The 12,522-nt window shown below is 52.6% G+C and overlaps 1 protein-coding gene across 3 annotated transcripts; it reads right to left on the bottom strand.

Annotated features, from left to right (window-relative positions):
- Positions 1-3,443: 3,443 nt before the first annotated feature.
- On the bottom strand, positions 3,444-10,389 carry MPI (mannose phosphate isomerase). Of its 3 annotated transcripts, none has more exons than XM_027570059.2 (8): positions 10,312-10,389; positions 9,691-9,818; positions 8,363-8,563; positions 7,513-7,654; positions 6,987-7,169; positions 5,047-5,220; positions 4,059-4,261; positions 3,444-3,691 (listed from the first exon to the last, which is right to left on the bottom strand). In XM_027570059.2, the coding sequence occupies exons 1-8, from the start codon at positions 10,325-10,327 to the stop codon at positions 3,473-3,475; spliced, it is 1,266 nt and encodes a 421-aa protein (XP_027425860.2). In that variant the 5' UTR covers positions 10,328-10,389; the 3' UTR covers positions 3,444-3,472. The 3 variants fall into 3 exon arrangements, with proteins under 3 accessions (XP_027425860.2, XP_027425859.2, XP_027425864.2); XM_027570058.2 differs by having other exon boundaries at positions 10,231-10,332; XM_027570063.2 differs by lacking the exon at positions 3,444-3,691 and having other exon boundaries at positions 4,119-4,358; positions 10,231-10,338.
- Between the last annotated feature and the right edge of the window lie 2,133 nt (positions 10,390-12,522).

The following is a 12,522-nucleotide window of genomic DNA, read 5'->3' as shown; positions in this document are numbered from 1 at the left end:
CCATAATGTTCTGTCTTCCTGGCTCCACGGTGGGACCCTCAAGAATGCATAAAGCAGGGCCCTTTGGCTCTCTTCCCCTTGCACCTGTTTGGCCCTGGCAGGGAATACAGCCTGCCGCTTGATGGCACAGCAGGATCAAGGCTTCCAGAATCCCTGGACCCAGAGCATCCCCAACTGGCTCAAACTGGGTGGGTTTAGTGACTGTGGTCAGCCCACCCCTAGTTAGAGAAAAATTGCTCCACTATGTACATATTTATTTATTTGTCTTTCCTTGGCTACCATTCTTTGCCTTGGTCTTAGCTAGTTGAACACCCAGTCTTTGAGTGTAAAGGTTGGGTGAAGGGACTGGAGTTCACCCCAGAAGCCTGCGGGTTTGGGTGACCAGCAGAGAGAGCTGCAGGGAGCGGTCAGGTGCCTTCCTACTTAGCTTTTGAAACTTGAGACCAGCAGTGGGTGAGAGTGTACTGGCACAGCTGTGTGGGCTGTGCACCCTACACGTAAGGACGCCAGGATGGGGAGGAGGGACGTGTGCCAGCTGCCAGGGCCCCTGCTGGAGGAGATAATTGCCCAATGCAGAGGGCCTCCCTTCACGCCAGCATGGGCCTCCCCGCAGATACTGAGGATTGGGCGTTACAGTAAACCTCTGGGGTAACCCAGCCTCAGCCCTCAGTGTGAACACAGCTGAGACAGGCCTAATCTCCTCAGTGACTGTGCTAGTTCACCCCACCCCAGGTGGTATCTCTTGCTCTACCGGTCCTCTCTAGAATTGTTTTCAGTGGTTCCTTTTTTTTTGGCCTCACCTAGAGCCGTGGCGAGCACTGGATGGGTGTGGACATGGTTCCCAGCGTGAGGGGCGCGGTAGGTTAGGATTGGGGTGTGGGCCCCCCATGGGAAGTGCCTGATCTGGTGATTTATTTGATGTCCTGTGGCCTCTAGAGGAATGAGGGATGACATGGACTCTTGTTTTACCACATGAGGTGACTGAAAGGCTGAGGTCAGTTAAAAAGACCTTGTCAGATGACGAGGGTCATCTATCAGTGCTTGATTGGCGTCTGTCTTGGTGCTGTTGTCAAATCATAGAAAGTTAAGAATATATGGCACCCAGGGGGCTGTGGTTAACATTTTATAATCTAGTAGCATCACAGGAGGGAGAGGGGACGGAGGCCACAGGCACCTCAGGTTGGGGCCTGGGGAATCAGGGACACAGACTGTTCCAGGAGTGGGACTCTGCAGTGCCACACGGGTGCCTCACATGCTGAGCACTTAGTGCCCATGCCTGCAGGCAGGGAAGACAGAACATCTTCATCCCAAACCCCTTGCCCCTCCGCAGAGACTATTTTCAGGCCTTTCTGGCTTCTGCAGAGGTTCCGAAGTGCACCTGAAGAGAGGGCACAGATGCGGGGCGGTGTAGAGGGACGGTGGTGGTAGCAGGAAGCCCAGTGTGGGGCTACATGTGTGTGGGGGAATTAGGACATTTAGCAGCATTTAGCAGCAGCTGTGGGTGAAGGTGGCAGCAGGACCCCAAGACGGAGGCCCTCCAGATGGTGGTTACTTTAAACACTGGTCCTGGAGAGGATGTTCCAGAACTGGCTGACACCGTGCGGTAGGCATTATCTTTGTGGGGAAATTTGGAGGAACAGGGCAGCTAGGCAGGGTAGAAATGGTCTGTTGTTTGGGGTGAGAGGTCCCAGGCTAAAATGTCACTAGTAAAGGCATCAAGGTGCCTGGGGCCAAAGTGCCTTAATTCAGAGTGCTAGGTATTCTGCAGGTGACAGCATCCTGGGGAGAGAGGGGTGTATTCGCAGTTAACCTCACAGAGGGGAGTATGTGTATGGTGTTTACAGAGTACAGAACTCTTGGCTTAGGCTTTTACAGCTCTGGAAGTGTCTAAGAATAAATACAATCATGCTAGTTGAGCTGTCCCTGTGTGGCAACAGGATTTTAAAGCAAGGCCTAGACCACAGCCCTCTGCTTCTGAAATGAAAAGCCCAACAGCCCCAGCTGTGGCCATTCCTCCTAGGATCTCCCTCTCCCTGCTAGTCCCAGTGGGCATCATTCTCAGGCCTGCATCATTGGAGGGAGCACACCTTTGTACAGCATTTCTCTTTAGATGGCGTTCCTTTTGGCAGACCCTTTGTTTTGCCAGGTCATCTTTTGTTTTTTAGCTGAACAAAATTTGGAGGCCAAGAAAACCCCAGAACAGATTGGCCAGAACTTTTTTGGAGTTTCCTGGATTTCCCTTGTGCAGGGGGTCTAGAATGGGCAGCAGCACGGAAAGATCCTTTTGTGCCAGTCGAAACCCTTACTCCCCAGGAAGGAGTGAACAGCCTGGGGCTCTGCTTAGTCTGGGGTGACAGGATCTCAGACAGCTGTGCCACCTCCCGCAGAGGTGTATCCATGTCTAGAGGGTAGGCACAGGGCGAGCAGATGTCCTGTATACTTTCTGCCATTTTAGAAAATGTAGCTAGGTTTCTCTTCACAACACAGATGGGGTCGCCCTGTCTCCGAATCCCCATATGTGTAATAACTGAACGTGTTCTAAAGAAGTGGCTAACAGACTTTCTCTGTGAAGGGCCAGTCAATACTTAACGGCTTTGCGGGCCATATAGTTTGGTGCGTCTATAACATTTTGCCACTGTAGCCTGAAAGCTGCAGGACAGAATGTAAATGATGGCTGTGGCTAGATCCAGCCTGCTGGCCTTAGTTTGCTGATCCCTGCCCTGAGGCCAGCTGAGAACACTTAGGAATCTTGCCCTGACTACCTGTCCTTAGATACACCTTCCACATCTGCAGGACCCCAGGTCAGCCTGTAAGCTCCACAGCTAAAGCTGAAGCTGGCTGCCCCTCCCATATGTTCCTTTAAAAGGCTCCATATATACCCACCCTGGGGAGCTGTTGGAAGCAGGAATTAAAGCAAAAACTGACATCCAGGAAGGGCTCGATCAGCCCACTTTCAAGGACTGGAATGGTGCTACCTCATAGCCTCAACACAAGTGACCTTTAATTGCTTTGACAGAGCCAGAGGGTGACAATGAGTAACATTAGTCCACAGGCCTAACTCCCCCTCCTTTGCAGCTGAGGAAATGGGCAGTCCCAGGACCAGAACCCTCTTCTTAGAAATTACCTACCCTCTTGCTGTGAGTGATGCTGAACTAATCACAGATTTCTACCAGCCTGCCTAATGCTGTCGGCTGGAACAGAGCTGCTGCCTCCTGCCTTGAGGAGAGCCTGGCTCGGGTATGGTGAGGACACGAGGGGAGTGTCAGGTCTTAGTCCTCACCAGGGTCCTCCTCCCAAGAGAAAGGTGGTTTGTCCGAGGCTTGCTCTGGAGTCAACCTTCAAGCTCACTACTCTACCCCCGCTCTTCCAGGGCATACTCGAGTCTAGAGCAGGGATGGGGTTGGAGCTGGGCCTGAGAAGGGGCTAGCCAGGATTTAGGGTAACCGTCAGAGAGCCAGGAAGGCTATGGTCTCTACAGCAGGCAGCAGGCACGGAACATCAGTAGGTCATCGGGCGCAGCGAGCTTCAGTGAGACGCTCTCATTGGCCCCAATGAAAAGCACCCCACCACGCTGCAGGGGGATTGGCGTCTGGACTGTAGGACTGCTGGCTGTCACTCTCCCCTGGACCACCAGGACGATGCTGGCAGAGTCCACTGCCAAGACCTTGTATTCAGTGATGGAGCCAGGGACCTGGGCAGAAGGAAACAGGATGATGCAGCTCGTTTTCTGTGCCTGTCTGCTCACGTTGGCGGGGGGGGGGGGGGGGGGGGGCAGGACAGCCTTGGGTAGCGAGAGGGAGAGCTCGCCCACCTTCCCCCCCACTGCTCAGGCTCCTGTCAGCATGGAGGCCCATGTCTGGTCCCTGGTACAAAGGAATGGGTAGGCCCCGCGGCAGCGGCTGGACCATGTCTACCCTGCCCCACCCCCCGCCACCTCCTTTAAAAGAAAGGGAACCCAGTTCCAGGTGTACTCCACATTGTGGCCCTTGCCAGGCTTTTTCATGCCATTCGAAAGACACCCACCACCATAGCCGCCACCGCCCCCCCCCCACACTCACCTCCATCCTCATGACAGTGAAGTCTGGCACGGGGGGGTCATAGATAGAGAGGTAGGGGTCTTCCAGACTCCGTGTTGGAAGAAAGAGCCTGTCCTTGCTGGGGATATAGCTGAGCATTTCACACAGGGTCGGCACATCGATGAACTTGGGGGTCAGGCCAGCACGAACGGTGTTGTCTGAACACGCCATGCACTCCACACAGTCTGGGGACAGACAGGTGCCACGTGCTAACCTGATGAAGGATGTCTTGGAGTTTGGCTCATCAGGGCTGGGCCTCCTAACCCGAGGGCCATGAACCCCCTGCAGAGTTGGGCAAAAATGTGTGAAATGCATACTCTGGGAGAATGGGCTAAGAGATACCAAAAACAGGTGGTAGGTCACCCGCTTTTGTTGGGGTGTCATGTTAGCCCCTGGGGGAGCCCCAACCCTCCCCAGACTTTATTCTACCACAGAATCCTGTCCGTGAGTAGATAAACAGCCAAGAGTCAAGATGTGACACCTTTCTGTGGCAATGTATTTTCCCACAAAAATTCCTGGATAGATAGACAGGCAAAGGTGGTGTGAGGCAGGCGGGAGAACAGCCTTGAGCCAATGGAGCCTGGGTTCAGACTGTTCTCACACACGCAGACGGCAGCATGAGAGTACTGTGACCTCACAGTGTCCGTGTGAAGAGTCAAGCAGTGTCTAACACTAAGCTGGCATTCTTCATCCCTACTGGCCACTAACCAGCCCACCCCAGGAACCCTGGGAGGTCAGAGCTGGTGGGACCTTAAAGGTCTCTCTTTGACCTCCCCCTCCCCCTTTTATCTAGATGAGGAAGCAAGGCTTGGTAATGGGGCTCACTGCTAAAATGTGGCTCACCTTGGGGTACCTGGCTGCCTCAGTCAGAGGAGCATGTGACCCTTGTTGATCTTGAGGTTGTGAGTTCAAGTCCCACACTGGTTACAGAGATTACTTAAAAATAAAATATTAAAAAAAAGTGGCTCACCTCCTTTCAGGTAGGCATGGGGCACATTAGCCTCCAGAAACATGGCCTCTCCCGGCTTCAGGGCAAGCAGGTTCAGGAAGTAGATGGCAAAGCATCCAATATCACCTGGATACTGCTGATGCAGCTGCAGTAAGAGCTCCCCATAGATGTCTTCCATGTTGTTTCCAGCAGCCACTGAGGGTCACAGAGCAGCCCAAGGCCACTTAGGAACACACTCGGTGGTGTTCATAGCCCCACCTTGGCCAGCAAGTCCTGGGCAAGTCCCTGCCCACAGGAATCCAGAAATGGGTAGGTGTGTTCTCCTAGCCACAACCCCACCCTTTAGGGGCCAGCCTTCCTTGATCTTCCAGCCCATAAAGATGCCATTTTCCCCATTCTGATAGTCTATGTGCCCAGCATTATTCCAGCCACTAAAAGGGCTAAAGTCTGGGGCCAGATAATCCTTTGTTGTGGGGGCTGTCCTGTGCATTGTAGGATGTTTAGCAGCACCTTTGGCCTCCACCCAAAAGATAGCACCCCCAGCCCATGTTTGGAAACAAAAAATGTCTATAGACATCTGCCAGTGTCCCCCGATTGAGAACCACTGCTGTAGAGCTCAATCTATTTAGGGAATAGCCCAAGAGTTCCATATGGGGTGACTGACTGTCCCAGACAGCCCAGGCCCTTCCCTTTTTTAGCCCTGAAAGTACGGTGTCTCAGAAAATCATTAAGTCCCAGGCAAACCGAGTTGGTTGGTCACCCCAGAGAGCAAGAGGCAGAATATGCCCGGGACCAAAATGTGTCCTCAGCCTGGGCTAGAGTAGTGGGAGAAGGCTTTGGAAATTAGGGGAGAGCAGGGTGGTGAGCTCAAATTTCTTGTGTGCGCAGAGAGGAGGGAAGGGCATGAGTAAATGAAAGCTGAATGTGTCAGTGCCAAAGTGAAGAAACCAGCTGGTCTGGATTGGAGGGTGGTTCTGAGTCTTTCTACAAAGACGTGAATACCCGCTCTGTGCTAAGCACTGGGAACATAAAGGTCAAAGAGCCAAGTCTGTGGCCTGGAGAAAACCCCGGTTTTCACAAGTGTGCATGTGATGATATAGACTCACAGGTGCTAAAGGCTCTACCTCACTTAGGAACAGGGGGTTCTGGGAACTCCCGGCAAGCGTAATCTCTTCTGTCAAGAGTGCAAGAAGCCCCAAAGGGGAGGCATGCAAGCAGAGACAACACCAAAAACAAAACAAAACACAAAACAAAAAAAACCCAAAGAAAAAGGATATGCTTGGATAAAATAGTTCTCTGTGGCTCAGAGGTAGCAGGGGAAATGTGTAGAGAGAGAACCAGAAGAGCTCCAGGGTCTCCTAGAGAAGGGGCTGGGGCCTCATCACATGTGCCCCATAAGCTCATACCTGGAGTCCACTCTGCCTTGTTTTATACTGCTTGTACTGGCCTCCCAACCCAAATGTGACAACCACACCCATCACAGTCATTTCCTGAACTCTCCTTAGTTAGCACAAGGTTGGGCACAGAGCAGGTATTTAAGGAAACGTGTGTGTGTGTGTGTGTGTGTGTGAACAAAAAAAAGGGGGGGGAGAGAACTACTGATTGAAAGTTCTGGGCTTCTGGGCTTCAGGCCTTTCGAGAAAAGGAGATGAGGATCCCCTTATCCTCTTCCTGCTCTCTAGGCCCAAAGTACAAATCCATTCATGAGGAGCGACTGTAAGGCCGGGGAAGTCTCAGAACGCCTAGGTGGAAGACCTCCTTATAGTTGTCCAGGCCCATCTGTCTGTAGCCCTCTAGAGAAAGAGCCAGTTAGGAAGCAGCTAATAGGCCATCTAAGTCATCTAAGGGACCATTTTGGTGTTCCACCTGAGCCGAAGGGTTGAGAAGCCTGTCCTCATGGACTAGTATCTGTGCTGGGGCAAGGCAGGACAGGGCACTGCACCCAGGCGCAGAATACCCACCTTGCTGGGAGATCCGCTTCACCAACAGATTGAGCTGCTCCACCACCACCTTCTTCTCACTCTTCATCAGGTGGGAGAAACAGCTCTGCAGAGCAGAGGCCACAGACTGGGAGTCACTGTTCATGCTCTTCTTCAGCTGTGTTGCTGCATTATCTCCGATGAGAAACCGGAACTCAGGCACCTCTGCAGGAAGGCCAGGCCAGGGCCCATATCAGGAATGGCAAGATGGAACTCAAAGAAGCGGGAAGTCGGAGGAGGCCTCCCTATCCCATCCCTAACCAAGGAGCCAGGCGATGCTAAGCAAACTCTGAGGTGAAAACCAACTGCTCACCACCAGCCTCAGCAACCACACCTGAGCCTGGTCTCACAGGCCTGCCCCAGTGGCTTCAAGAATTCATCAGGCCAACCAGCCCCCCAGTTCCTGTGACACTTAGCCTCTGTTCTCTGCCATTGCTCCAGCTCTGCCTGGGGTTGCCCATGCATCGTAGGCCCAATATGCATGTTCTCAGCATTTGCCCAACCTTACTTGTCAGAAACGTCACAATTTCCTCAATGGGCCGGAAACCACATAAACCCTGGAAGGAGGTGAGGGCAATGGCCATCTCTGGCTTATGGTTGGCATCAGGGTAGTGCTGTGGAGCCTGGAGGTGCAGTTTCTCTGCCAGCTCCTGTGGGATGGCCAGGGGACGAGGAGGATGGTCAAGGTGCAGTCATCACCTACCAGGCTAGTAGGACACCAGTCCCACCCAGCCCTTGCTCTCTCCCCTCCCCAGTCGCCAGACAGCAGTGCCTTCATACTTTTGGCAATGAGCCCAGTCAGGGCATAATGCCGAAACTCAGGGTTGAGCCAACCCAGGGCAGGAACACAGGCCAAACCTGGGGGAGACTTTAAGAGGCCTGGCCTGGGGATCAGGAAGCCCAAACACCAAACCAAGCTCGGACGCGAACAAGCTGTGTGACTTTGGCTAGATCCCTGTCTTCTCTGGGTCTTACTCTGCCTTCTAGAAATGAGAAGTTTGGACAGACAAATGCCTAGGAGCTGAGGCAACAGCTAAGATGCCTGCCCTGCTCTAGAAGGTGAACTCTCCCAGAGAGCCAGTGGGGGAAACAGCAGACATGAGTAGTCCTGGGCCGGATGAGGGGAACCCAGGAGAAGCTCCTTTGGCACAGACTGGTCAGCTGTCCACTGAGATTTAGCAGCCAGCATGTGTCACCAGCATCTAGCCTTCCAGAGCTAAACTGGGAGCTGTCAGGCCCAGATTTAGTTTTGGGCTGGAGTGCAGCGTGGGTGGGGTAAAAAGCAGCGGTAAAAGTAGTGGGAGGGCCTTGACATGAGTTCTGTACCTTGACCTCTCCATCCCACTCTGATCCTGTACCTTGTTAGGGTGTGCCTGGATGGACAGGGCCGTTTCAACCGAGAGCACTTTGAAGAGGAAGGGCAGCTTGCCATTAAAGGTGTCCTTGACCTTTGAGCCCAAGCAGTCCTGGTTCTTGGCGATCCACTGGCCTAGGGTCTTCTGTGAGATGCAATTGTCAAGGATCTTGGCATCTCCCCGGGGGTGGGACCCCATCCACAACTGGAAAAAGAGGAAACTTGGGAGGGAAAGAAGAACCTGGCACCACCAACCTGAATCCTGAGATGGGCCTCTCAGGCCTGGGTATAAATGCTCATGCCATCATAGACATACAGGAAGACAGCAGACCCCAGAACACCAGTAGTCTGGAGACCCAGTTCAGGCTCTGCCTCCAACCAGCTGTGGAGGCCTGGGCTAGTTATTTCTGGTCACTTGGTCTTGATTTTCTCATCTGTCCAATGAAAATGACACTTACATTGTCAAGGTCACTAAAAAGCTCTCTCAAATGGCTCTGAGAAGGGTTAACATTCACTTATTCCAATCTCAGAAGTAGAGGCCTTGCTATGCTTTGGCTTTATCTCACCTAAATGGGCAGGAAAAATACATATATTAGGCTATTAAAATGTAAAAGCTAGTCAAAGCAAAAGTTTTAGTTGTCAAAGAGGGTTGAATTAGGGGCGCCAGTGTGGCTCAGTCGTTAAGCGTCTGCCTTCAGCTCAGGTCATGATCCCAGGGTCCTGGGATTGAGCCCCACATCGGGCTTCCTGCTCGGGGGGAAGCCTGCTTCTCCCTCTCCCACTCCCCCTGCTTGTGTTCCCTCTCTCACTGTGTCTCTCTCTCTCAAATAAATAAATAAAATCTTAAAAAGAGGGTTGAATTAAAATTCAACATTCAAAATTCAACTGAATTAAAATTCAGTAAATGCTGAGAGTTCTTGGGGAGAAAGAGGGTACGAAATCCCAGCCTAGTACGACAAAACCTCTCTTCTTTCGGTGCTGCCTTCTGGATTCATCACCTGTTGGGATCCGAAGGCCCCCAAGAGGGCCTCCTCCCGCTTTGTGGCCTCCCTCTCCCAGCTGACCCACAGGACTTGCCCCAGGCCCTCTGACTGGAGTAATCCTTTGGTCTCACCTGCTGTTAAAGTGAAATACAGGGGCGCCTGGGTGGCTCAGCCTGTTGAGCATCTATCTTCGCCTGGGATGGAGCTCTGTGTTGGGCTCCCTCCTCAGCGGGGAGTCTGCTTCTCTCCCTCTGCCTCTCCCCCCAACGCTTGCTCTCTCTCGCTCTGTGCTAATAAATAAATAAAGTCTTTTAAAAATATGTAAAATGAAATCCAACCCGGGTCTCACCTCTGCATATGGCTTGTCTTCTGAGATCCGGGCCTGTGGGTCACTGCTGGCCAGCAGCCGAGCCACTTCACTGTTGGAACCCATCTTCCCCCAGGCATAGTGCTGCACCACACAGGAAAGTGGGAATACTAGGGGGCAGGAGGGCAGAGACCGTTGGTCAGCTTCCACTACATTCCTGAGGGCTGACCCTACAGTCTTGGGAAAACTAGACACGAGCTGAGGGTTCTGTCTGGGGGACAAAGTCAAATAAGTAGTCTGTAGGTTTTTGAGACGGTTCTCCGCAGGCCTCGATATTCCCATCTGTAAAGCGGGCAGTAAGGCTTCTCCGCAGACATGAGGGAGATAGTTGCGTGGAGGGACGGGGAGGGAGCGGGAGGAACCTATTACACGACACCCCGTCTCGAAGTGACCCACGCGCGGCTCCTCCCCTCAAGACCCTCCTGCGAGAGCTGAAACAACGGCTCAATCCCCATCGCGGGTGCCCCCTCCTCTGTCCAGAGCCCATCTGTCTTTCCGCGGAGTCGCAAGCCTGGGTCCCACCTGGCATATCAGGTCGGAAGGGTCGCCGCGACGCGACGCGACCCACCCCCACGTTTCTCGGCACCCCAGGCGACAGCCCACCTTGCTGAACGGCCATCCTCCCGGTACCGGACCAGGCTTCTGGCTCGTACGCCCTTCCCGGCAGCACCCGCGGCCCCTCTGCTCCCAGAGCTTCATGGGAAATGTAGTTCCTCGAGCGCCTCCTTGGAGGCCCGTGCGCCTTGGGCCGACACTCCCCGGACTCTCTTCACGCCTCTCCCACCCTCCAGCTGTCACGAGGAGCCTCCAGCAGCCCAGAGACTTACGGCCTGCAATCCTGGGTCTCAGGATTCGTTCGTTCGTTCCTTCACCGGACAGAGATTTACTGAGCCCTGGCAAAATGCCGCGGGCTGGCGATACATCCCAGAACAAGATCCCTTTGCCTTTATAGAGCGTAATTCTGGTGAAGGGAAGACGAGCAAATAAGTATAATAAAGTAAATCATATAGTATGTTGAAAGATAAGTTCCTTGGGGCGCCAGTGTGGCTCAGTCGTTAAGCGTCTGCCTTCGGCTCAGGTCATGATCCCAGGGTCCGGGAATCAAGCCCCGCATCGGGCTCCCTGCTCCGCGGGAAGCCTGCTTTTCCCTCTCCCACTCCCTCTGCTTGTGTTCCCTCTCTCGCTGTGTCCTCTCTCTGTCAAATAAATAAAAACTTCAAAAAGAAAGAAAGATAAGTTCCACGAAAAGTAAGGGGGGGTGGGTGGGAGTGGGAAGCCGTTTGCCGAATTTTAAACGTCTCGGTAAGTCTCATTGAGGAGGGGAGGCTTGAGCACAGACTTGAAGGTGAGGAAGAATGTTCTGGCAGAATAAATAGTTTAAGCAAAGACTCTACGGTGGGAACGTGGAAATGTGTTTGTCCTATTCTGGAGTAAATAGCAGAGACGCCAATGTGGCTGGAGCAGAGTGAGCATGTGTGTGGAGGCGGGGTACACGTGAGGTGGTCAGAGAGGAAAGGCAGTGGGCAGAACTTTGCAGGCTATTGTGAGAACTTCAGCTTTTACTGAGTAGCTCAGTCAGTAGCAAAGAATTGCTGTGATCTTTTCTTTTTTAATTTTAAAAGGTTCTATTTATTTATTTATTTGACAGAGAGAGAGACAGCGAGAGAACGAACACAAGCAGGGAGAGTAGGAGAGGGAGAAGCAGGCCTCCTGCTGAGCAGGGAGCCCAATGCCCATGCGGGACTCCCTGTGATCATGACCTGAGCCGAAGACAGATGCTTAACCACTGAGCCACCCAGGCGCCCCAGAATTGCTGTGATCTAAGTAGGGACTCACTGATGCTTGATGATGGCAAATGTCACATGCAAGGCCCTTAACCACCTCAGCTTCAGTTTCTTCCTCTATAAAATGGAGCTAACAATGTCAGCCTGACAGGTGTGTGGGAGAGTGAGATGAGATGATGTGAGGTGCAGGAAGGCAGTCAGTGCTCGGTGCTCCTCTGATCCTCCCTGCCCTAAGTACTGCAGACACAAACCCAGTCGCTCCTCCAGGCTGAGCTGCTCACATGTCACACACACAGAAGTCAGGGAGAATCACCTGGAGCTCTGCACGCTAAAGGCTGGGCTGAGCCTTGTTTGTGGAGTAATCTTGCTTAATCCTCTGGAAATAGACCCTTACATCCAGACCTCAGTCAGCAGCCCAGGAGGAGGACAGCCAGCTGAGGCACCTGGAATGAGGGACTACAGTCCTGACTCTGCTTCCCTCCCCCCTTCCCCAATTCCCACAGTCTCTACCTCACATGCCCAGGGGAAATGAGGCGTGGTTTTCTCTGTAATGTTCTGCCCTGCTGTGGACATCCACCTCCCCCGGGGCCCCCTGGCTCGGATAAATCAGCCTGCACTTCAAAGGAAGCTTCACCCTACACTAAGGAATAATAAAATGGAAAATACAAGAATCCTACAAACAGCACATCTCACATACCTGCTACCTTTGAATACCTCTCCTTCTCCTCATCCCCACTCCCCTAGCCATATGAACCTCCTGGGAGAAGTTGGAATTTAGCCAGGAAAGAGGAAAGGAAGAAAAGTGGGTGAGGTAAACAATAAATATTTACTTACTGCCCATCATGTGCTTGGTACTATGTTAGTGCCAGAAATAAAACAATGAGCAAAACAGACCCTACTCCTGCCCTTGTGGGGCTTACAGTCTAGTGAGTGAGACAGACATAAACAAATAACCACCAACACAAGTATATACTTACAATCCGCAATACCTATTATGAAGCAAAACTACAAGGTAATATAAGCATTTGTT

Source organism: Zalophus californianus, chromosome 6 (genome assembly GCF_009762305.2).
Source record: "Zalophus californianus isolate mZalCal1 chromosome 6, mZalCal1.pri.v2, whole genome shotgun sequence".
Lineage (NCBI taxonomy): Eukaryota > Metazoa > Chordata > Mammalia > Carnivora > Otariidae > Zalophus > Zalophus californianus.
This window is presented reverse-complemented; position numbering and strand designations above follow the sequence as displayed.

Bases quoted from the DNA above. Each gene is read 5' to 3' on its own strand.
- MPI (XM_027570058.2), bottom strand. From the start codon at position 10,327: ATGGCCGTTCAGCAAGGTGGGCTGTCGCCTGGGGTGCCGAGAAACGTG. The intron at 9,819-10,230 runs GTGGGACCCAGG...CCTGCCCCCTAG, and splicing joins CTTCCGACCTGATATGCCAG to TATTCCCACTTTCCTGTGTG. The intron at 7,655-8,362 runs GTACAGGATCAG...GCCATCCCACAG, and splicing joins TCCAGGCACACCCTAACAAG to GAGCTGGCAGAGAAACTGCA.